Source organism: Phodopus roborovskii, unplaced genomic scaffold, assembly GCF_943737965.1.
Source record: "Phodopus roborovskii unplaced genomic scaffold, PHOROB, whole genome shotgun sequence".
NCBI classification, from domain to species: Eukaryota; Metazoa; Chordata; class Mammalia; order Rodentia; family Cricetidae; genus Phodopus; species Phodopus roborovskii.
Window position 1 is genome coordinate 636,415 of NW_026126563.1, and position 27,085 is coordinate 663,499.

Sequence of the window (27,085 nt, forward strand, 5' to 3'; positions counted from 1 at the left end):
ATCACTGAATCCAGAGCCTCACATTTCCTGTGGAAATGAAAGCATAGCCTCCTTCCCAAAGTAACATACCTTTTGACTTAAATTTTGAAGTCAAGATATTTTTAAAATATATATGTTGTTTAATCCAGCAGCTTTCATAATCAAATGTCTCTTGGCAATTATTATTTGCTCATTAGCAGTCAAAAAATGGAAGACAACACATACACAATCCAGACTGTCTGTATTTTCCATCTGTATGTGGCTTATTATATTTCTTATTACTCTATTTCTCTTTTAAGAAGATTTATCTATTTATTATTATTATGATGATGATGATGCAGTGTTCTGCCTACATGTGTACCTACAGGCCAGAAGAGGGCACCAGATCCCACTACAAATGGTTATGAGCCACTATTTGGTAGCTGGGAATTGAACTCAGGACCTTTGGAAGAGTAGCCAGTGCTCTTAACCTCTGAGCCATTTCTAGCCCCTTCTCTCTATCTCTTTTTTTAAGGACTTCCTCTACTCTTTTTTTTTCTCCTAAACATATGTAAATTTTTAAACACAGAGAAACCTGTTTAGAATTCAGTTTTCTGTCTGAATCTGTCTTTACTGCCCATCTGTTAAATTTTTTGTCTGCATGAGCAAGAAAAGGTGCTGTGTAACTTAGATCATGGCATGTTGGCAGCTGACTCCTCCCCCTTGGTCCCCCGAAAGTCTAGTCTCATGGTGGAGGTACATTTAACCTCCACCTGGGAGCCATGTTTACCTCCCCAACTCTGAGAAGTTTCTGGGTCCATCCTGCCACCAAGTAGCATGCTACCTGCTGCTCATAAACACCATATAAGTGTTTGGTAGTGAGGCCTCTTAAGTGAGCTAACCACTTTTGACATTAGCACTGAGCAAGGAAGCTGTCTCTTAAAGCAGCCATGTCTCTGCTCACCACCAGCAAACAGCATACCTGAGAAGCTGCAGCTACCAAGAAGCTATGTTTGACTCCATTCTTTTATATCTTGGATCATTTTTTTTTCTTATGTGAAAATTTCACCCACACGTTGGAATGCCATATGTAATTCCAGCTAAAGCAGAGAAGCAAGATGAGAATGCCATACTGAGAAAAAGTATCAAACCACCGTGTCAAAGCTTAGATAAGGAAGAGGGGTCAATTTAAATGTAAGAGTTAATGAGTAACAAGCCTGAGCTATTAACCAAGCACTTATAAGCAATATTAAGCCTCTGTGTCAGTTATTTGGGAGCAGGTGGTTGGGAAAGGAAAACTTCACCTACATATCACCCAGTTATGCCATTATTAACATTTCTTCACTAGAGCCATATCAGCTGATATATTGATATGCCTCCATCATGTAAGTCATGCTGTATTTTTATCATTTAAAAAGGCTGATTAGATAGGTCAGCAGGTAACAGGTAAGCATGCTTGCGGTAAAGTCTGACAACCTGAGTTCAGTCCTTAGGATCCACATAGTGAAAGCATCTACACACCATCATGACAGGTGCATACATCTGCACACTCATGCGCGCTCGCGCACACACACACACACACACACACACAAACACACACACACACAAAGTAAATAAAAAGTAATTGTAAATGTTTTAATAAAATAATCTGACATCTAGAAAATTTTCATCAGTAGTGTATATAGAACAGTACATTTTCAATTAAGCAGTATTGAGTAACAACACAAAAAATTACCTACTAAATTTTAAGCCAATTAAAAGATGTATATTTTTATTTACTTCACTGAGAAAGATCACGGAATAATTAGTATTGACTAACATAATCATAGTGGTTTGAATACAGAGTAGCTACTTATCAACTGGCACAAGATCATTATGCACTTATTTGGTACTCAGTGAGCTGTACAGATGAATACAAGAGAAAAGAAATGTCCCCTTTCTGATTGCCTACAGGTTTGTGAGATCAAATAGATTGTACTGTCCAATGTTGTGCCAAGTCTCTTGACTTCTAGAAATAGTGTTCTAAGCTTTAAAGTAACCATGGTTAAGACATTATGATTATGAAATTCTTAATAATGTCGTCGTGGCAGCAGAGTCAAAGTGAGTTTCTGGACAATTGTCTCCTGAAAAGCCCATCCATGGGTCCTTCTGAGAGAAAGCCCTCTACCAAATAAGAGGGCTTTCTTCACTGTTGCCTTCACACAGTTCCTCAGTCCTGCCTCGCTGTCAAGAGCAGAGATAGCTCTGCATAAAGCTTAGGTAGTTTCAACATTTTCTTTAGTTTTTAAACACAAATATGTTTTGTACAGAAAAACAAAGGTTTTTCCCCTCATCCCTAAGAAAAGTGCCAAATATGGGTTCCACCTCATGAAGGGAACTGAAATCCAATCAGAAAGTGGTTGCTGCATGACGAGGAAATGGTGTTTTATAGACAGCTGGTCACTTGCACAGAAGAACAAATAATAAATCAATATTTAGCTGGGCAGTGGTGGTGCATGCCCTTTAATCCCAGCACTTGGGAGGCAAAGGCAGCAAATTCTATGAATTCAAGACCAGCCTGTAGTACAAAGTGAATTCCAGGACACCTAGGATGTTACACAGAGAAACCCTGTCTAGGAAAACAAAACAAAAAATCAGTATTAAAATTCTTTTCTGAAATCCTTATTTTCATCTGCACAGGAAAGACTAGATAGGAAGAGAAGGGAATGAGATCTGTAGAAAAGTAATTGAAATATTGATGGAAAGTGAATGAACTCACCCTTCTCCTGTTAAACTTTGCTGTAGCACTTACTAATCATTCATCACCACCCATCTACAAAATGATGTTCCATCTGAATAGTTGCATGGAGTGCTCTATCAGCACACAGATAGCATGTCAGTCTCATAGGCTATTGCATGATCTGGAAAGAACTACCATATTGCACCAATTCTAAGATGACAGCTTTGGGTTTGTTCTTTTTCCTTCTTCGTTTTAGCAGCTCTCACTTAAATGTAGGTCCCAGTTTGACTGGCAGAACCAATCATTTGCAGTGCTTGGTGTAATAATGGTTAGTCTTAAAATGGATGAAATTTTAGAGTGTATGAAATATAGTGATAGCTGTTATAAATGGCAAGCATGTGCTCATTTATAACTTTTGGAGGAACTAAAAGGCCTCCTGGATGGGTTATATTCTTAGCAGTTTGGCTTCCACTGCAGGATTCCATTAAAACATTCTTCTTAGACACATTCTGAGGAAGTTCTGTCAGCATGAAAAAGATAAGATTTTCTACAAAAAAAAAAAAAAATATGAAGACCTTGGAAGCATCTTACTGTGGTGATACACAGAATATCTTTAACATAGTTACCTGGGTATAGTTGCAGAAGCTTTAAAATTACAGGAATCTTATTCATATACATGGGGCAAATGACATCTATTAAAACTAAATACAAGTGCTGGAGAGATGGCTCAGCAGTTAAGAGCACTTACTGTTCTTGGAGAGGACCAAGGTTTAATTTATAGCACCCACAACTGCTTATAACTCTAGCTCCTAGGAATGTGGTACTCTGGCTTCCATGGGTACCCACACATACATGCACAAACACACACACACACACACACACACACACACACACACACACACGTACACATGCATACACATAAAAATAAAATTAATCTTTTTTAAACGTAAATGTAAATTGATTTTTCAAAATTCAAGACTCTACTACTCAACATTACTAAAATAATCTTAAGACAAGAGAATCAGTTATTAGTGACAGTGACAAAGTGTCCATTTTGAAATGTCAAAAACATATCCATGAAATGTTCTTTTTTATATAAATGGACTATAATTAACCAACATAACTAAATTAAGTTCTGGTCAATAATAAATGTAAACATATGATGTTTACTTTATTTACTAGAGTTTCATTTTAAAACACTAAAAAACACCATTAGTTTTTCCACAAACTTACATGATAGGATTCATGAACATGAAAAACCACACATTTTCTCCAAAATGCCCAATAAAGTAGACATTGCAAAAGCCGGTGTATAATTTGTCTGTTCACTGAGGCTACAATATGTTATTGGTAGAAAAGTTACTTTCCTTTTCTTTCACTGGGATGAGTTGTGAATAGTCCAGATGTCTCTTCAGAGACTTTGTGTGCATAAAGAGAAATGATTGGCATGTCTTACTTCTAATCAGTTAAAGCTGTTACTATTTAAGAAAAGGAACACCTAATATAAAAGATGATAACTTCCATTTTGGAAGTATGTTAGTTCCTTTAATTTTATTGCCAGGGCTAACTATGAGAAACCTTTATTAGATACTTTTCTTAAGTGAAAATAATAGATTTCAAATGTTAAAACAACTCAGCATACAACTATAATATTGCAAGTGCAAGGCTACCTTATTTCAAAACAAACAAATCTTAAAAGTCAAGGTGAGAATGGACATGCTGGTGTACACCTATAATCCTGGCATTTGGAAGGTTGAAATAGAAAGCTCACAGATTGGAAGGCTTCATAAAAAGTTCCTGTCTGACAAAGTAAGAAATTGTGGGAGGCTAATCACTGATGCTTTTGGTGAAAGTAATCACCTCTCTCATGTCCTGTGGTGTTATGTGAAAGTAGGCATGGTGTGTGGAAGTGGCATATACTAGTAAGACTAACAGAGCAAGGTGAAGTAAAGCTCATTCTTTATCTACCTCTTCCTATGAGAGACTCTGTGGAGCCTGGCAATAACATCTATTTTAGAAAGTTAGTAAGTATAGTAGAAGTTTCTTTGAAAACCTGGGGATAGCTAATTCAAAAAGAGGCTAACAAAGATAAATTAGCTGTGTGTAAATGCATCAATCCCAGCTTTCAGTGTGTATCAATACTGAAAATTACTTACAGAAAGCAATATATATTTCAGATTTTTAAAGGAGCAAAATTGTGATGTAAGACAACCATGAGCTTTAGTATTTAGCATGTGTTCATCAGCAGTCTCGTGTTAAAAGAGTAGGTATGTAAATATATCTAGCCCCTAATTACAAATGTGAGATACTTTAAGTAAATCCAAATATTGTTTCATCTCTGTGCTGTTGGAGACAGAACATAAGGCCTACACTACCAACCATTATTCAAGGTTTTTGTTCTTTCTTTTTTCTATTTTGAGACAGGGTCTCATTAATTTTCCTGGTCTGGCCTTGATCTCAGAACCCCCCACCTCTGTCTCTTGAGTAGCTAGGATTATAAGAACACAACACCAAGCCTGGTTTGAATGCATATATGTTCTACAAATTTTCCTTGATTATAAAAATAATAGAATATTGTTAAAAACTCCTTGTTTTGATGCCATTAGTCTAATGCTAGGATTTGTTTTATATTTTTTCAAATTATCTAAATGTAATTTGTTAGCACATAATTAAAACATACAGTAGTAACAATCACTGTTTTAAGCTAAATTAAAATAATGTTCTATGAAGAGCAAATGAATGACATTGAACAACTTCCACTAAATGACTATGTAAATCACATTTTGCTAATTACCTTGAAACAAACTCAGCAAAAAAAAAAAAAAAAAAAAAAAAAAAGTCTTCTAATTCCTTCCCATTTATCTTGAATAAAATGGAAGATTAAGTGTGAGGTGTCCCTTACTGAAAATTAAGCCAAGTCTGTGTGAAACCAATTGCCCATAAACCATCAAACTTCAAAGGGTTGTTTTAATGACTACAAACAGTGCCAAGCATGGCTGGGCTTACTGTCCCTGGAGTCTCTGTTCACATACAATTTTAAAGTTTCATGAGCTTGTTTCTAAGAACAAATAAAATGTGGTGTTCTCAATTGAGAGTGTCCTGTACATGCTTCTTTATTACAAAGCACAACTTTTTTCTTTTTTACAACTCTCATGCATTTCACATGTTATATTTGTGGTTTGGGTTATTGGTATCTCTTTTTATAATCTTTTTTAATTTTAAAACAATCTTCTCATTTTACATTATCAATCCCAGTCCCCATTCCCTCCCCTCCTCCTGCTCTTTCTACCTTATCTCCCCCCCCCCATCATCCCATGGGAAGTCACTGGAGTCTGGCACATCATTTTAAGGCAGGAGGAAGAAGGCCCTCTCTCTCTGCTATGTCTAAGCTGAGCAATGCAACTCTCCAAAGAGAGTGGGCTCCAAAAAACCAGTTCAAACACTAGGGCTAAAATCCTGGTCCCACTGTAATAGTTTTTTGATTTTTATTTATTTTTTTTGGGGGGATGGGGGTGGTGGTTTTTTTTTATAGCATATGTTCTTATCCATTCTCTCCTGTCTCAGGCATATCAACAAACATGTTGGCTCATATCCCATGAAGCATTTAACTCATTACATTGGCGTGATGGTTAGTGTTAATTGATAACTAGACAGATCTAAAATCACCTGATAGAGAAGTCTATGGAAAATTTTCTTGATTAACCACTGAAAGCAGAAGCCCCACCCACTGTTGGCTGTCACCATCCACTGCCTGAGAGCCTGAACTGTATTAATAAAGAAAGAAGGCTAAGAGCAACAGCAGTCACTGCTCTCTCCTGTGATTGTGCTTGGCACATGCACCCATGCTGCTTTCAGTTTCTCACCATGGTGTTTGTATCTTTGTATTACAAGCCAACCTTTTCTCCCCCTAAATTGTTTTTGTCAGAGGATCTCACCCTATCAACGGGAAAGGAAAGATACTATCAGGTTTTTTTTTTTTTTTTTTTTTTTTTTTTTGCTTGAATCATTCAAATATACACACAGACACTCGAATATACATACAGGCACACTCATGAATATACACAGCCTGCTTAGCTCTGTTGGTCTCTCTCCTACCTCTCCCCACCTACCCACACTGATCAAATATGCCTTCTCTTTATAGTCCTTAGATTTGTACTTCTATAGATCACCTTGGCTTAGGCCAAATTTATATCATCACCTCTATTGTCATTCCTTTGATTGCTCTGTTTTTGCAAATGGTGCTAGGATCTATTTTTATATTGCCTATATATGGATCTCAATATATATATATATATATATATATATATATATAATTTTATTAATCGATTTCCCAAATAATAGCTAAGGCAGCTTGCTCATACAGATATTGACTTTGTGTATTGAGCACTTTGGGCCTTAGTCATGTTCTTTGGCTTTGCCTCTGTGGGCAGTACTCTCAGGTAGGACACAGACATCTCAACTACTCTTCACACTTGGTAGAGCTGTGACCTGCACTCTTTATAGACACTAAATAACCATTTTTCTGGTTCATTGCTCAGCCTTCCAGTGAACTAAATGTTATTTCAAGTGTCTGCAACAAAAAGGAGGTGGCAGAAGCACCGGCAATGGTTGAGCTTACTGCTTCCCTGTTGAATTGATTTCTGCATCTGTGCTGAAGCGTCCTTTCTGACTAACCCTGCCTAATCCTAATTGCAAAATGAGAAGCAGGTGAGCACTGCCTTCAGGAGAGTTAGTGGTTAAGCACTCAGAGATTGGCGCAAAGGTCCAGGAATTGTTGAGATTTCTTAAACAATTTCTTATTAGAAACACACACACAAATAGCAATACAGCAGATTCTCAAAAAAAAAAAAAAAATAAAAAGAAGAAGAATAAGAAAACAGGAAACAATACTGTTCCATTTATTAAAATAAAATAATAATAAAACAACAAATGGTGTCCTTTTTTTTCCAACTTGGCACAGCTAGCATTAAATATCAAACAAAAAACCCAACTTCAATTGAAAAGGTCTTCATCAGATTACCTACAACCAAGTCTTTATGACATTTTCTTGATAAATGCTGGATGTGGGAGAGCCTAGGCCACTGAGGGTAACAGCTTGCCTAGACAGGTGGTCCTAAATTGTAAAGAAAAGCAAGCTGAGAAAGCCGTAGACAGACAGCAGGTCAGTAAGCTGTGCTGTTCCCTGAGTGGCATTCCTACCCTAATTTATCTCAGTGATGAAGTTTTAAAATGAAATAAGCCCGTTCCTCCTCAAGTTGCTTTTGGTTACAGTGTTTTACCTGAGCAGTAAAAATTCCAACTTTGGGTTTCTATAAATGGTTCCATAATTTTTCTTTTATGTATTTATGCAAATGTGCTTATTTCTTTCTATCTTTCTACTATAAATATAATTTGCTCCACTATGGCTCTATCCAAAGGCTTAATTCTCAATGCATTGTTTGTAGGTAATAAGATGATTAAAAATCACTGGACAGATCATATTTGAGAGTGTACATCTTCCTTGTTAGGTTACTTAAAGTCTCTTATATTAGTCTGATATGGCTGTAAGACTAAAGTCTCCTTTATTCTGTAGTCTAAAAGTTCAAAATCAACACTGAACAGGTTTAGTTTTTCTTCTTATGCCGCAATGCTTACCTTATAAGTGTCCATTTTCTAGTTGTGCATTCTATGGACTTTTCCCCCATGACTATTATTCCCTGGAGTATCTTCCTCTTTTTATAAGGCCATCATCTTCTTGAACTAAGATTGTACCGCACAGTCTTATTTTAACCTTAATTAGCCACTTCTTAGAACCTGCCTCTTTTATTTTTTATTTTTTATCATGTCAGGATTTTATACTTCAGTGTATTTGGTGAGGACACAATTCACTCCATAACAGTGTGTTGTATAGATATGAATGGTGATTGATACTGTGATGTCATGCAGGAAAATGTAGGTAAACAGGTCAAGAAAAATCCATAACCAATTCTTATGGTACAGATGTCTCCCTTTCCACAAGTAAATAGAACATAACTAAAGTGAATGCACAAGAAAGAAGAAACTGAATACAGTCAAAAACATTGACAGCAAGGACAGGGAGAACTATAGCAACAAGAGATGTGATAACTCAGATGTGTAAGGGGGGTGGACACTTTCTGCTGGTTTCCTGGTATTTATTTTCAACAGTCACCATATGCCTATTATATTTCTATGATGCCCAAGACTAACTATTTGGTGTTTAAAAAAATTGTTTACCAAATTAAATTAAACTACAGAAGGAAAATGACTTTCACTAAATTTCAGAAATCTTTTTTATGGAAAATAATAAATTAGGTTAGATTAAGACAATAATAAAGATCAGATAATAAATAGAACTATGATTAGTATGAATTCACTTTAGTTGTTATTAATGGGCATCTCTGACATGAATTAAATAAAGATTTATGTGTTTGTTTCATATGAGAAGTTGGTTTCCTCTCTCAATGACAGCACCATAGAATTAAACCTGCCTCCACTTCTTTACAGTGAGAGATGAAGTTCATCTATGTGGGCATATCGATGGTATCTAAGCATGGGGAGCCACACACACAGCTGTTTCCAGCTGTCAGGGCTGGGGCATTCATAATAAGGGTGCTGTAGGTACAGTCTACTTAATCTCAGCAAAGCAAACAAGATGTTTCCTTCATATTCCTACACATACCGATGTATATGGATTATGGGTGCAGGGAACATGCGTATTATGTAAATGGGGAAGAGAACTTGAAATATATAATTTGAGATACATAAGAGTGAACTGCAAAGTTGTTCTGGTGGCAGGCTTTCAAATAAACCAAATGCATTGATCTTGTACAAGACAGCAAATTACTCCAAATTCCATGTTCCATTGTGATAACATTTTATGAAGATTTCATACCAACAGAACAAAGAACCCCATATATTTAGGCATTTTCCAAATACAGCAGTGGTAATGTCAGGTGGGAAAGTGGCAGTGAAGCAGAGACAACTCAGAAGCTATCTGATGGCATTCTTAGCTTTGGGGATGGCAGTAGCTAAGCGGCCTGTTTATACATTGCTCAGCTTGTCAAAGCAACAAATACCAAGTAAAGCCATTTATGTATTTTTAAAACAATATAAACAAACATAAATTTCTTTTTTAATTGCAAATCTATTCCTCTCTCTTCTGTCTCTGTCTGTGTGTGTGTGTGTGTGTGTGTGTGTGTGTGTGTGTGTGTGCGCACGTGCACGTGCGTCTGTGTGTGGTTCATCATTTCCCTGGAGAATGATGTAATCAGCTAACCTCAGAACAGTACATTGAAAAAACAAACACATTTAGCTCTCTTATCACAGAGATTCTCAGAATATTCATTCAGAATGTGAAAGAAAAACGACGCACGAAAGAAAAGCATGCCTGCACAAAGGTGGGAGGAGGTGTTAGGAAAAGTCTGAAAATGGCTCTTTTGTGTTTGGAACCTTTTCTAGGGCATGTCAATGTGACAGCTTCCTCCTTCATTTCTTGAATCATTTCACCATTCTATACATTGGAAACCACTGTGGGCAAATGTAACTACTTCTCAACCACTGAAGTGCAAACCAGTTCCCAAGGTGGCCTGTGACTGATTCTCCCCTGGGTATTGGCAAGAAGCCATTGAGAACATTAGTGTCCCTCTGAATGAGGCAGGTTCCACTCCTTACAAAGTAAGAACATGTATTTTTTCTTTTCTTTTTTGATGTGCATTTTAATATATATATAGTGGCTTGTGGTATGTGTGTGACAGGGTGAGTACCTGTGTATGGAAGCCAAAGGACCATCAGGTATCCTGCTTTATCACAGTCTAACTCATCCCCTTGAGACAGGGCCTCTTACTGAACCTGAAGTACACTCTCATGTGAACAGACAGATGCACATGATCCTGCTCAAGTGTTTGCCCCTGTAGCACCTGGTCACCAGACTTTAAGCTCTTTTACCTACTGAGTTATTGCCCTTTTCCAATGTTCACCCCTACCCCATCCACCCACCATCCAACCCTTGTCTGTCCATCCATATCTGTCTCTCTCTCCCACTAAGTCTAGTTAGAGCTGTCAGTATGTGCACATCTGTGGAGCTAGCCACTGGAGCATGGGAAACCCACCAGTGACAATTTCACTTTTGATACAGTTATCATTGGCTGGGGAATTATATGGATATCTTTCACATATTCTGCTTTCTGCCACTCCCACTCCATTTTAGAGGGTTGATTTGAGCTTGATAACTCCAAGAAAGCCTAAGGTATGTTTTCCTTCTCTTTTAGCTTCAGACAAGCTTGACTGAACCAATGACGTTATCGAAATCCATCTCTCTTCCGCGTAGTGCATACTGGCATCACATTACCCGTCAGAACAGCGTTGGAGAAATCTACAGCTTGCAAGGCAAGTAGCTTTACAATGAGGAAGCCACACTGACTGCCATCCACTTCCTTCCTTGGAGGAGTCATGCAAATTGCTGTGTGTTTGCATTGCTTGCTTTTCCTTTGTTTCCACACATCAACTGTCTCAGGACACAATAGAAACTCAGATTCATCATTACTTTTTTAAAGCTATCATTTTATAGCATGTATGTATAAAAATGATTTTATACATACATGCTATAAAATTATTCCTGAAATCATTGTGATGGATAAGGACCAAATTTGGTAGACGATGTTGACTAAAACAAAGCACATGGTAGAAAGCTGAATGCTGGAGTCTGGGTTGTGCTGTTTTGCAAAGTACTTCTTTTTCAACAACATCTTTTATTCTTACTAGGATTAATCATCTGAGCAGGAGCTGGTTTCAGGCTTGGCACTAAATGTTTCACATATTTACCCACTGAAACTTTCAGATATAGCCAAGGTCTTATCCATTAGGGAGGGACAACATGAAAGGGGTAGAATGTAAACAGGATGTCTCTTGTGTTTTTCCCAGTGGCCACCTAACCAACAGGGGAATGAATGGTTTGCTGGATGAAGGTACATGAAAGATATCAGACAACTTATGTACAGCCACAGAAACCCTGCCATTGCCTTTTTTATTCTTTCTCTTTTGTTCTAAATGATTACTGGCATCCTTTGTATAGAATATTCTCTCTGGATAAGAAAAACGTAAGACTAGTACTGAAGTGCCCAGCTGAAAACACGCATTAGGCTTGGATGAGGTAGGCACCCAGTAAAATACCAAGTGAATGTATAACTATTAAAGCCATAGTTTGGTGTTTTTGTTTCATTTTGTTTGTTTTGTTTAGGTTTTTTACTTATTAACAGCACTAATTGCTCTGCTATACAAAACTTACATTACAAGCAAAATGAAATAACATAAATGTTTTCCTAGCCTTATTTGCTTGCCAGAGTTTCAGAGAGATGAATAAAATTTGATCACCCAAGAAATGATTAAATATATGTTCAAGGAAAAGAAGTTAGAAGCATTTTAGTCATTTTATAGAAGGCAGCTGCATTTTATACTTTAAATGCCCATTTAAATTTATGGCTGACTTGATACTTAAGACAGTGAATCATTTAGTGTCACTAGTTAGGTAAGAAAATATTTGAAATATTAAAATCTGAAGGTTAAAGGAAGCAAATGAAACTGTCCTGAGTTCAGAAACAGAGAAAGGTAACAGGAAAAGTAGGTTAGTATTCAGACTTGTCTAGTATGTTCCAGCCCCACCCCATAAGCACAATACCTGCTGTTGGTACCAGAAAAACAGACAGAACAAAAAGGACCAGGTGTGATGGCCCACAGGCACTCAGGTAGTAGAGGGAGAAAGATCTGTGCACATTTGAGGCTAGCTTGTTCTTCAAAGTGAGTTCCAAATAAGTGAGGGCTACATCATAAGAATGTGGTACTAGGGGGGAAAAAGTTTATAGAGGAAAATGAATAAATGAGTTTCTCCAGTGTCTATACTCCACAGCCCCTTAAAATAGTTTGTGATCAAGCTGGGCAGTGGTGGCACATGACTTTAATCCCAGCACTTGGGAGGCAGAAGCAGGCAGATCTCTGTGAGTTCAAGGCCAGCCTAGTCTAAAGGGTGAGTGCCAAGGATAGGCTCCAAAGCTACACAGAGAAACCCTGTCTCAAAAAAAAAAAAAAAAAAAAAAAACTAACAAAAAAAAATAGTTCATAAAATAGTTCATGATCTTGTTTGATTGACCCTGCCTTTTAGTTAAGGTCAGAAAACACACTTTTAAGGTTATAAATATGGATATACAGATAGTACTGTTCTAAGTAAAATAACATAACACATCAATAAGGAATGTTGAAAGGCAATTTATAAGCACTCGGCTTTGTTTGTTGGTTGGTATAAATTCCAGAATACCAGACAGTTTTCATGACCACATAACGAGATTTTCTCCAATGGAGGAGTTAATATTTAGACTGAAAAGTAACTTCAGTTCAGTAATAATAATTTCACAGTAATAAATATAACTAGGGTGGCTTAAAGTATCTCTTTAAACACTACCAGATATTCTTTGAAGAACACTATTAATTTTGCATTCCAAAATCAAGATATTAAGTGTTTAAAATTTTCCATGCTTTTACCTCTAATACTAATTTCTAGAAAAGTTCGGGTTTTAAATGCTTTATACTTACAGTGAATAGTTTATGTATATGGTGTCAATATCATGCTCATTTTGTTGGTTATTATTTTGTACTATATACATATAGACATATGGATATATTTTCAATATATATTATATTTCATTAACTGTGGGTTGACTGATGTACCACATTGTCCCAGACTAATACACCTTGCCTTTTCATATAGCCTTATTTTATCATTATAACATACATAAGGGTAGTAATAATTAGATATTCATATAGAGATAAAATAAGTAATTAGATATAAAGACAGGCAGAAAATAGGTAAATAGTTGGTAGGTAACAGTTATAGATATAAACTTATTAGGGACACTTGACAGAAATGAATTATTCTGTGGTAGCAGTCCACATAAGCAGGGGACAGGAATCCTTAGATGTTTTCCTCATTGGAACTAAATTCTAGTGGAATCAGCATTGAATAAAATTACTGAAACAAGGGGAAAATAAAAATAGAAGCAAATAGAGTTTGTGTAACTCTAATTTTAACAAAATTGCATGTACAAGTCTGGTTACCTCGCATCCTTAGTTGTGACCTTGACTTGGGATTATTCTTTTTCACAGTTGGCTGTCACTGTGCATTTTGCAGAGTCTAGTAACATAAATGTTATTTGTCAAGAGTATCAGTCAGTTTTCTTGCACACAGTCTCCATATCACACTATTCTCTGGTTAGCTGGTTTGTTACTGCTTTGCATAACAAAACTATACTAATGTAATTGCTGTACACTGAATAATAGAATCTATTCAGTGTGAATTTATATCTCATTGACTGTGAACAAGAAGAAGCCTAGGACAGGAGAGGTTCTTCTAATTTACAGTTCAGGGAAATGCACTTGCCATGTGACAGCTGAAGGACAACGCAGCTGGTCACATCAGGACTTTACTTGGAATGCAGAGCAAGAAGGCTTTCTCTTTTCTATTCAGCCCAGGACCAAAACACATCAATAGCTCAATACTCATCCAAGATAGGTAGGTCTTCTCTCTTAAGTCACCCCTTTCTAGAAACACTATCACGGCACAATCAGAGACTGTTTCCACAGAAATTCTAAACCCAGCAAAGCTAGCAATGAAGATAAGCTATTATAGCAAGCAAACTGCAGGTAAGATTCAGGATTTCAAATTCATTTTCAGAATTTCCTCATCATATTCTTCCACCCGCTCTATGAAGCTGCAGATCAATGTGAATTAAATTCAGGGAGCTTTCATTCAGAAGGAAAAGTAGAAAAGTTTTTATGTGCTCCAAGTTTAATAGATTGGATTCATTAATAAGCAGCACATGTACTAGAGCTGAAAAAAAATCATGGCCTGAAAACAAACTAATCTATATTAAACTTACATAAAACTTCGATTACCTGTCAGCCTCTATGCTTTACACTGAGCTAAGTTTTGCTCTGTTCATTTCTTTGTATGTTGCCAGACACACCTTTAAAGACAAATATGTCAATAGTGAATTCCAGCATTTGGCTTTGTGATTGGAGAATAAGTGACATAGACTGAGCTGATCTCTCCACGCTACTCCCAGAGAGTGCTCTTACAGAGTGAGGGATCACGGAGTTGGGATCAAATAAATGAGAAAAGAAATCATTAACTCCTAACAAACCTCCCATTGTCCTAAGTAATAGATAGCTACTCTTCACCACCTCCACCCCAAGGAGGTCAGGCCAACATGGCCCACTTTTCCTTGTAGAAATGAACTTCTCTTTATTTTTGGAGTTAGGGATTCTTAATTTGTATTAGCAGCTGATTTACTGCCTATATTTATATAACTTCCTCTGTCTATACAAATGTTCATGTCACACACATACAGAAATGCTTTCTTTAAACTCAAGGGAGCCTACACTGTTGAAGGAAGAAAAAAAAAACCTGATTTTGAATGTTTGGCTCTAAAATTATGCTTAAAAATTACTATCCTCATAAATTGTATGCTTACTTTTGAGGTATTGAGATATACATGGGGACGGAAGAAGGGAGAGAGGAAAGAAAATTAAGGAAGATTATATTTGGTAACAGCTTGTAGAAAGATGAGCCTTGTCTGGAAGCAACACTTTCTATTAAAATAAAGATAAAGAGAGGGAGAAAGAGGAAGACTGAGTGGGGACATTGTTACTGGGCATAGACATTTCCTATTGCTAGTCATTAATTTAGCAAGCACACAAACTGTTCTGACATGTAGTAAATCTGTCTCTTTAACTTGTTAACTCAATTTCTTTTTTCTTCACTTTCTACTGTCCCACTGGGATTAGCTTCTCTTCAATAAACTATACTGAAAGAAGAGGTGAAGTTATCTCAGAGAATGTGCTTACGGAGCACATGCCATTCTTAATGTTTTGACATATGTAACCTCTTATTTTCATGCAAAATTAAATGGGATAGATATACTTTGCATTGTTTCTGAACAGTTTGAATAAAGATGATTGGGGCTCCTTCTTCTGTGAAGATGGGAACTTTAGAAGTTCTGCTTTCATTAACACCAATTAAGATCCAAATGCCAGCTCTGAATTGTATGCCCTCTTCTGCCCTCTGCGTGTCTGTAATTAAGCCACAGACCACCAGTGTCAGCACTGAAGCTTACCTAATTACACCAAAGGCATTTGATGCTCTCAGAAAGGGCATCTGTGGCTCCAATTTCTCAGAAGGACGGGACAGAAACAGACTATTAGAATTAGAGATAACCTTCAGAAAATGCTAAAGAAAATTCCAACAGAGACTACTGAGGTAAATCAAAGGCTTTATTTATTCTTCAGTTAGCTGTGACCTTCTGTTCTTCTTTACATCCCACTCAGTTTTAAACTTGGATTCTGTATAATTTTCCCATTGATATTTCTCTATTTAAAATCTCGCCATGATACTTTTACCAGATTATAGAGTAAAAACCTTCTTAAACTTAAAAACTAATTCAGAAATTTGCAACAAAAGTAAAAAGTAATCTACATTGCTTCATTCCTATATTCAGATTCTATGTTTTTGGAGTAAGTAGGCAGGACAGTCAGAAGTAGCCAAATACATCAACATTCCCCAGAAGCAGCAGCATGCTCCTGGCAATTTACTAACAGCTCTTAGAAATATGACTCCTCTCCCAGAAGCGACACTTTCTGTCTATTAAACCACATTTATGGAAATTTACTGCATATCCTTACCTTAAGAGAAGTCAAAACAAAAAGTGCCTCTCTGGATATCACTGTTTTGAGATAAATTAACAAGTTGCACCCCAATGCTGACATCATAAAAATGTCCAAAATATTCCCACTGAAATATTTATCTCCTACAGCTGTAATTAATCAGACCCTCTTCCCTGCTCTCCGAGGCACTAATGCATAACTTTATATGAGTGTATTTGCTTAAATTCTGCTTTTTCCCTTGGGCTGTCATCTAGTGACATTGTGGATGGTTTTCTTTTTATTCTATTGACTCAGACAGAGTGTGGGAGATGAGTTTTGTGAAAGGGCACCATCCACTCCTGAATTTTTAAGTCAAACCTGATTTGAATGGTAACTGTACCACTGTTAAGCTATGTGACTTTGGGTAATATACTTAACCTTTCTAATTTTCTTTTTATTTGCCCCTAAAATAAGCATACTAGAACTAACCACATTAAAGAAATAGGATTATTTAATGCAAAGTGTTCAATGTGTGTAAGTAGACATCACTGTATTAAAGTATGTTAAATTCACACTAAGTTTCTCTCTCTGCCAGTAGCAAGTTTGCTACCTGATACCAATATATTCTACTGTTTGCTTCCAAATAGAATCAGCTTTTATTTATGCATGAAGAATTTAACTCCTAAAAGACTTCATAAAAGTCTCACATTGTGACAAAATTCTAGCCTTTAGAATTTCACAAACACTGATGCTAAGCCTCATCTACTCCAAATTTTACAGGAGAAAAAAAAAAGATTCAGTTTTGAACCTTCAAAGAATCTTTTTTTTTTCTTCTCACCATGAAGTGTAAGACATCCTCAACATAGAAATTACTTTTCCAAAGCCTTGTATCACTTTCTCCAGGTTGCCTAAGGAATCTAGAGGCTCTTGGAGCCAATGATTCCCAGAGCCTAAGGACTTTACTGTCACTGGACAAACTTGCTCTGCATACTGCCAACCCCATCACCCTGCATACTCAGCCCATCAGTCACCAGCACCAAATCATTGGGTGTTGCTGATTACCTAATTCTAGATACTGATGGGCATTTTGGAGAACAACCTTTCTCTGGCATGCACTCTCTTGGCTGGATCTGTTCCTGCTCACCCTATTCTCAAGACCATTACATTATTGACCAGACCAGATGTGTGCCTCAGGACTGAGATGGCAAAATTCTGCTGGAATAGCACAAGACAAATGCTGAAGACATGACATAAAGCAAGTCAATGAATTGCTTTTCAGCAAATGTGACCCAGTAATTACTAAAAAAGAGAATCAAGGGTTTCCAGGTGTTCTGTTTAATTGATATGATGCAGCAATTATTGTAATAAATTGTCTAATGATTTTAAGTGGAAAAATTTAAAAGATATGCTCTAAATTTAATTTATTCCCCCACCAAGCTTCCCCATTGAATTATTGAACCACAACAAATATAGGTAAGATATGTAGCTCAATGCCAACCAGGTTTTATGGAGGGTACACATATTGTATTTTGTTTATTACATAATACACATAGGATATTATATTAGTTCAGGGGAAGGCTAAAGTGATGAGGTTAGTTAATACGAATATGATGAGCTTTTTTCCACGTGTATATGCATTTAAATACTCAAAACTGGAATGCAAAACACATGCACATGTGCATATTCACACAAAACATTTGCACATTGCTGTCTCACCATATCTCAGGAGTCCCATAACAAAACTAAACTAAATGCTATAATATATATGCAGAAGACTTGGTACAAAAACTATGTAGGCCCTGTGCTTGCTGCTTCAGTCTTTATGAGTTAATAAGAGCTTAATTCAGCTGATTTAGAGGGCCTTGTTTAAAAAAAAAAAAAAAAAAACTTAAACCAGGAAGTGGGGCCGTGCACCTTTAATCCCAGCACTCTAGAGGCAGAGACAGGAGGACCTCTGTGAGTTCTAGGCCAGCATGGTCTACTGAACAAGTTCCAAGACAGCCTCCAAATCTACAGAACAACCCTGTCTTGAAAAACAAAATAAAGTAACTGTTAATAAACAATTAAGGAGTTATGAAAAGTATAAGATACATGATGTATGTAAGTAATGTTGACATATATTACCTATATAAAATAAGATATTATAAATGTTAAGATAAGTAATAAGGTGATGAAAATTATAATCAGTTTTATTTTTTGAACATGTCTGCATTAATGACATAGTTACTCTAGGGTTATATTAAATGAACTTGTAAAAATAGGAACCACAATATTATTTATATCTTCATTGACTGCTGGGACTCAAATCCATTCTTCTGAAAGCTATACAATACCATGAGTCAGGAAACTCCAAGTCTCTTTCTTCAATAACTGTCACATTCAGTACGTGGTGAGCATGGACAGATAATGAACCGACTTCTATGGGTATTGAAGAAGTTGAATCTGTTTAAACACGTTATACAGAAGGGAGGTGTGCATATGCTCTCCAACACTACTGTGAATAAGAGATTATACTAAGTAATATATTGTACGTATAATCCCACGTAAAGCACCTTAATTCCCAATAAGTAATTTATGGCTTCAGGTTCCAGGTGTGGAAAAAAGTATCAACTTAGTTTGCATTTATTGATCATTTTCCCAACAATTATCTGACATTGGTATAAAATGTAAAAGAACTCGAGCTAGATCCTCCTATCAGTGCGAAAACATCCTGAATCACCCCCGTCACCTTCGACCCCCCATTGCAAGGCCTCTGCTAGAGGTGAGTCTGGGACCAATTCAGGTGGAATCCCCCCACACCTTTCCCTGGGAACTCCCTGGATTGGCCCCAGATCTCGCTCCCCCTGATGCTCTGATACATACCCACACACCCCCCACCAAGAGTCTGCCCTCCCTCTACCTGGTGCCCTAACCAAGCCCACTGTCCCACCGCTCTGGTTGAGCTCTGGAAGAGAGGGTGGATCCAACAATCCTGCCACATTCTGGAAAATTTCTGGAGCTGTTCTGAGCACACTAGACCTGCCTATCCACATGGGACCACCTGGAATCCACACCTGCATGGTCTCTGACCCCCACTGCTGGTCCTCTACAGTAGTTCCAGGCCCCTCCCAGAGATCCTCGCAGGGCCACTCTCAGTCCCTGCAGCTAGATGCTTGACCTCCACTGGCTGGCCTCCACTTAAGAGGCCTCAGATGGAGAGTGCCAGGCCCCAGCTAGATTCGCTGATCAGCTGGTGAAACATCCTGAGTCCCTGCCTTCAGGATTTTTGACCCCCATCGCCAGTCTTCTGCCTCATCTTTGATCCCCATTGCTGGGGCCCTGACTGAGGAAAGTCATCCTAGAGAGCTTGAACCACTCAGAGCTACAGACATCAAACCTCTAACCCACCTAAACCCACCTGGGGAGTTACGAGAGAGAGAGAGAGAGAGAGAGAGAGAGAGAGAGAGAGAGAGAGAGAGAACAAAAGAGAGAGAGAGAGACAGAGACCCTACCTACACCTACTGGAAGAAGCGATGGGAAGACGGCAATACGAGAAAACACCTAATAATAGAAGGACAAGCATAAAACCACCAGAATCTAGGGACTCTACATCAACTAGAGCTGAATACCCCAAAGCAGATGAAGCAGAAGAGAACAACTTTAAAATTATCATCATAAATATGATAGAGGCCATCAAAGATAATGTGAGAAAATCCCTTAAAGAAATGGAAGAAAAAACAAACAAAAAAAAATTACAACAAATTCCTTAAAGAAAGTACAGAAAGGCAAGAAAAACAATTAAACAGGTGAAGGATACGGTTCAAGACTTGAAAACTGAAATAGAGACAATAAAGCAAACACAAACTGAAGGAATGCTGGAAATAGACTGGGCAAATGATTGGGACCTACAATACAGACACAATCATAACCAACAGAATACAAGAGATGGAAGAGAGAATCTCAGGTGCTGAAGATAAACTAGAGAAAATAGATTCATTGACCAAAGAAAATCGTAAATCCAACAAATCCTTAACACAAAACATCCAGGAAATGTGGGACACCATGCAAAGGCCAAACCTAAGAATAACAGGAAGAGAGGAAGGTAAAGAAGCCCAGATCAAAGGTGCAGAAAATATATTCAACGAAGTCATTGAATAAAACTTTCCCAATCTGAAGAAGGGCATGCCCATGAAAGTACAAGAAGCATACCAAACACCAAATAGACTGGACAAAATAAAAAAGACCTCTCGACACATAATAATCAAAACACCTAACATATAAAGAAAGAATATTAAGAGCAGCAAAGAAAAAAGGCCAGGTAACATATAAAGGCAGACCTATCAAAATTACACCTGACTTCTCCATGGAAACTCTCAATGCCAAAAGGTCCTGGATAGATGTTCTACAAGTACTAAGAGTTCATGGATGCCAGCCCAGGCTACTATACACAGCAAAACTCTCAATCATTATAGTTGGAGAAAACAAGATATTCAATGACAAAGCCAGATTTTCACAATGCCTATCTATAAATCCAGCCCTACAGAAAGTATTGAAAGGAAAACTCCAACCTAAGGAAGTTAACTATGCTCACAAAGACATAAGCAATAGATAATCCCACTTCACCAGAACCCAAGGGTAAAGCAGGACAAATATATTCAAAATACCACTACCAACAACAATTCTAAAACAAGCATTAACAATCAGTGTTCCTTACTCTCCCTGGACATTAATGGTCTTACTTGTCTATAAAAAGACACCGGCTTAAAAAAAAATGGATACGAAGACAGAATCCACCCTTCTGCTGCATACAAGAAACACATCTAAGCTTCCAACATAGACATTACCTCAGGGTAAAGGGCTGGGAAAAGATCTTCCAATCAAATGGACCCAAGAAGCAAGCAGGTGTGGCTATCCTAATATCTAACAAGTTAGACTTCAAACCAAAATTAATCAAAAGAGAAGAACGGTCATTTTGTTTTCATCCCAGGAGAAAGACATCAGCACAGAGTCTCAATTCTGAACATCTCTATGCCCCAAAGACAAAGGCATCTGCATTCATAAAAGAAACACTACTAAAACTCAAAGCTCAAATAAAACCTCACACAATTATAGTGGGAGATTGCAACATGCCACTCTCACCGCCAGACAGGACCACCAGTCAGAAACTTAACAAAGAAACAAAAGAACTAACAGAACTTATGTTTCAATTGGGTTTAACAGACATCTATAGAACATTCCATCCAAACACAAAAGAATATAACTTCTCTCCTCCACATGGAACCTTCTCTAAAATCGACCATATACTAGGCAACATAACAAACCTCAACAGATACAAAAAAAACTAGAATAGTCCCCCATATCTCATCAGACCACCATGCTTTAAAATTGGAATTCAAAACAACACCAATAAGGAAACACTAAAAACTCATAGAAACTTAACAATGCACAATAGCACCATACCTGGGTCAAAGAAGAAATGAAGAAATTAAGGACTTTTTAAAATTCAATGAGAATGAGGACACAACATACCCGAACTTATGGGACACCTTGAAAGCAGTGCTACTACGGAAGTTCATTGCACTAAGTACCCATATGAAGAAAACAAAGGATAGTCACATAAGAGAATTATCAACACAACTGAAAGCCTTAGGACAAAATGAAGCAAACTCACCCCGGGGGGGGAGTAGACGCCAGGAAATAATCAATTTGATAGCTGAAATCAAAAAAATAGAAAGCAAGAAAACAATACAAAAAAGGCAATGCAACAAAGAGTTGGTTTTTCAAGAAAGTCAACAAGATGGATGAACCTTTATCCAAACTAACGAAAAAGCAGAGAGAGAAAATGCAAATTAACAAAATCAAACGAAAAGGGGGACATAACAATGAACACAGAGGAAATCCAGACTAATTTCAGGTCATACACTGAAAACCTGTACTCTACAAAATTCGAAATGAACAAATTTCTGGATAACTTTCACTTACCAAAATTAAATCAAGAATAGACAAACAACTTAAATAGACCTATAACCCCTAATGAAATAGAAGTAGTCATCAAAAACCTTCCAATCAAAAAAAGCCCAGGGCCAGATGGCTTCAGCGCAGAATTCCAATAGAAATTCAAGGAAGAGCTAATTCCAATACTCTTCAAATTATTCCACACAATAGAAACACAGGTTCATTACCAAACTTTTTATGATGCCAAAATCACCTTGGTACCCAAGCCAAACAAAGACACACTAAGAAAGAAAACTACAGACTAATATCCCTGATAAACATCGATGCAAAAATACTCAATAAAATACTGGCAAACCGAATTCAAGAATACATCAGAAAAATCATCCACCATGACCAAGTTGGCTTCATCCCTGGGTTGCAGGGATGGTTTATCATACGGAAATCTATCAACGTGATCCACCATATAAACAAACTGAAAAAGAAAAACCATATGATTATCTCCCTAGATGCTGAAAAAGCCTTTGACAAAATTCAACACCCTTTCTTGGAGAGATCAGGGATAACAGGAACATACCTAAACATAGTAAACATAGTAAGTGCAATATACTGTAAACCAACAGCCAACGTCAAACTGAATGGAGAGAAACTTATGTTGAGTCCTCTAAAATCAGAAACAAGACAAGGCTGCCCCTCTCCATATCTCTTCAATATTGTACTTGAAGTTCTAGCTAAAGCTAGAAGACAACAAAAGGAGATCAAGGGGATCCAAACTGGAAAGGAACAAGTCAAACTGTCTCTATTTGCAGATAATATGATAGTTTACATAAGCAACCAAAAAAAAAAATCTACCAGGGAACTCTTACAGCTGATAAACCCTTCAGCAAAGAAACAGGATATAAGAAAAACACACACACACACACACACAAAAAAAAAAAATCAGTAGCCCTACTTTATTCAGATGACAAAGGGGCTGAGAAAGAAATCAGAGAACCATCACCCTTTACAATAGCCACAAACAACATAAAGTATCTTGGGGTAATTCTTACCAAACAAGTGAAAGGACTATAAAATAATAAAATAATAACTGTGTGGCATTAAAGAAGATACCAGAAAATAGAAAGATCTCCCATGCTCTTGGATAGGTAGGATAAACATAGTCAAAATGGCAATCCTGCCAAAAGCAATCTACAGATTCAATGCAATCCCCATTAAAATCCCACAATTCTTCACTGAACTTGAAAGGATAATAATCAACTTTATATGGAAAAACAAAAGATCCAGGATAGCCAAAACAACCCTATACAATAAAAGAACTGCAGGAGGCATCACCATTCCTAACTTTAAGCTCTACTACAGAGCTAGCTATAGTTCTGAAAACAGCCTGGTATTGGCATAAAAATAGACAGGTAGACCAATGGAATCGAATTGAAAATCCTGATATTAACCCGCACACCTATGAACACCTGACTTTCGACAAAACAGCTAAAATTATACAATGGGGGAAGGACAGCATCTTCAACAAATGGTGCTGGGTCAATTGGATGATGGTGTGTAGAAGACTGCAGATAGACCCATGTCTATCGCCATGCACAAAACTCAAGTCCAAATGGATCAAAGACCTTATCATCAATCCAGCCACATTGAACCTTTTAGAAGAGAAAGTAGGAGGTACCCTTGAACAAATTGATATAGGAGACTGCTTCCTGAACATAATCCAGGAGCACAGACACTGAGATCAAAAATTAATACATGGAACCTCCTCAAACTTACAAGCTTCTATAAGGCTAAGGACACAGTGGACAAGACCAAATGGTAGCCCACAGACTGAGAAAAGACTTTCACCAATCCTACATCTGACAGAGGGATGATCTCCAAAATATACAAAGAACTCAAAAAACTAGCCAATAAAACACCAAATAACCCTATTAAAAAATGGGATACAGAACTGAAGACAGAATTCTCAATAGAGGAAATCAAAAAGGCTGAAAGACACCTAAGAAAGTGCTCAATATCTTTAGCTATCAGGGAAATGCAAATCAAAACAATTTTGAGATGCCATCTTACTCCAGCCAGAATGGCTAAAATTAGAAACACCAATGACAGCTTAAGTTGGAGAGGATGTGGAGAAAGAGGAACACTCCTCCACTGTTGGTGGGAGTGCAAACTTGCACAACCATTTTGGAGATCAGTATGGTGGTTCCTCAGGAAAATATGAATCAGTCTACCACAGGACCCTGCTATCCCCCTCTTAGTCATATACCCCAATGATCCACATCCATGCAACAAAGACATGTGCTCAACTATGTTCATAGCAGCAGTATTTTAATAGCAAGAACCAGGAAGCAACCTAGATGCCCCTCAACTGAAGAAGGGATAAGAAGATGTGGCACATCTACACAATGAATACTACTCTGCAGAAAAATATAATGGAATCTTGAAATTCACAGGCAATTGGATGGAACTTGAAGAAACCATCCTGAATGAGATAACCCAGTCACAAAAAGAGGAACATGGTATGTACTTGCTCATATATGGATTTTAGACCTAGAGCAATGGATCACCAGCCTGTAATTCACATAGTCAGAGGAACTAGGATACAGTGTGGATTCTAAGAGATTCATATAAGGTCCCTCACAGAAGGGGGAAGGGACAAATTCTCCAGAACACATGGGGAGTGTGTGTGGGGGACAATGAGTTGAGAGGGAACTAGGAGAAAGAAGGGGAGGAGAGGAAAGCACGTGGGACTAGGAAGTTTGAGTCAGGGGAGGAATAGAAGGCAGAATAATAGAGAGGGAGAGAGAGAGACAGAGACAGATAGTGAGAGACAGAGATTATAAAAGAGGGAGCCATTATAGGATTGAAGAGAAAATTGAACCTAAAGAAAGGTCCAGATGCCTACAAGACTGACTCCAACTAACAATTTGAGCAACACTGGAGTGGCTACCATAAATGCCCTTCCCTGACAATGAGATCAATGACTAACTTATCCACCATCATGGAGCCCTCATCTAGTACCTGTACCTGTTGAAACAGAAGCAAACACCCACTACTAAACACTGAGCCAAACTAGTATCCAGATTCAGAGAGAGAGGACAAGACCACGCTGCAGAAACAGAAGCAGAGGACCTGAACAAGGAGGAGCTAACTGGCCTCCCAGACTGATAGCTGGGAATCCAGCATGGGACTAACTCAGACCCCCTGAACATGGGTCTCAGCTAGAAGGCCTGAGCAGTCTAAGGGACCTCAGACAGTAGAACCAGGATGTACCCCTAGTGCACAAAAGGACCCCATGGAGGGATAATCCCTTAACATAGAGACAGGAAAAAAGTCCTAGTCCCTACTTCTAATACTTGACAGGTTTAGATGACCCCTCCTGGATGGCATCACACTATATCTAGAGTGGGGGGGATGAGAGGGAAGGGTGATTGGGGGTGCATGAGTGTGGGGGGAGAGGAAAAGAGGGAGGGAAGGAGAAAGGGAGGCAGATGGAACTCAGATCGATATGAAATAAATAAATAAATAAAATGCAAAAGAACTCAATCAAAGCAAATATTAGGATCATCAAACAAGCTGTCTTGGTTTTCTAGCTTATTTTTGACTCTGTGAGTAACCCCTGAGTTGACAGAATTAAAGACAGAACAGAAGAATAAAACATTTATAGTCGCCATGCTTCTGTGTGGGTACATTTTCCATGTACCATAATCAAGGTTTACAAGAATTATTTCTCTGAAGAACAGGCAACAGCTATTCTCAAATAGGTTTTAAATGAGATGACCCAGATGGAAGCCATCTAAGCAATTTGTGGAAAATCCTCAGTGTTTAAGTATAAGTTCTGTATGGTTTGGGCATTGCTCCTTTTGTGAAAACAGTTTAAAGCATATTGTGTATGTAAAGTAGTTGGTTGACCTTTGAGGGATACCACTGCTTTTCATTATTGCCTTTCAAGCTTTTAACTAAGTCTACAGCAAGTTCAAATATGTACCTCTCTCCCTCCATCTTCTTTTGTGTCTTATTTTACAGATTTCAAAATCACTCTCAAAGTCTCTGCTCGCTTTTATTCTACACTTTTTACCCTGCTGCATATTTCCTTCTATGCTTTAAGCATTAAGGCTGAAGAGCAGGGTCTTACCCTTGTATTCACTGTCGCCTCTTCAAGTAACTTCCCTAGCAAAAGTGCAAATGCCCTCAAGGCTTACTGCCCTTCAGTAAACATTGTGTCTTCTGCTGAAAGACCTTGATTCTAGTGTATGATCCTGAAAAATCTTACAAGTACCAAAGAATCAATATATAAAATTTAACTGAATATACCCCAACCTCTGCAGGTAGAAATGATTATAATTAAATTAAATTTCTGTAGTTTTAATGACTGAACAATGTATTGTAAGTCTTTCTATTAATAAAAAGACATTGTAGGACTAGCTGAACCACAGCCTGTAAGTACTCTTAATAAATAGCCTTTATAAATATTCTACCAGCTTCATTTCTCTAGATAACCCTGACTAATATAGTGACTTTATGTCTGAATCTTCTTATCTATTGGGTCTTTTCACTGCACTTGAAAATACATCTCACAACCCATATGTCTTTTTACCTCATGACCATGTCCGTTCTCCTTATAACCACAGTATTATTAATATAGCACTCCAAAGACTGTTCAGAGGGACAGATTAATCAACATTAAAGAAGTTAAAGTATAAACAAAATTAGAGAATACTTCATTTTAAACATTCATGAAACATTAAACTGAGCACATATGAATCCACAGATATATCTTGAAATCTGTGAGAT

The 27,085-nt window shown here is 37.5% G+C and overlaps 1 protein-coding gene across 1 annotated transcript in view; it reads left to right on the plus strand.

Moving 5' to 3' along the window:
• The window catches only part of Dok6 (docking protein 6), a 333,159-nt gene that overhangs the window by 255,945 nt on the left and 50,129 nt on the right, over nt 1-27,085 (plus strand). The window contains exon 7 of the mRNA XM_051202095.1: nt 10,945-11,062. Coding sequence (XP_051058052.1) covers nt 10,945-11,062 — 118 coding nt within the window. The remainder of the gene's footprint in view (nt 1-10,944; nt 11,063-27,085) is intronic.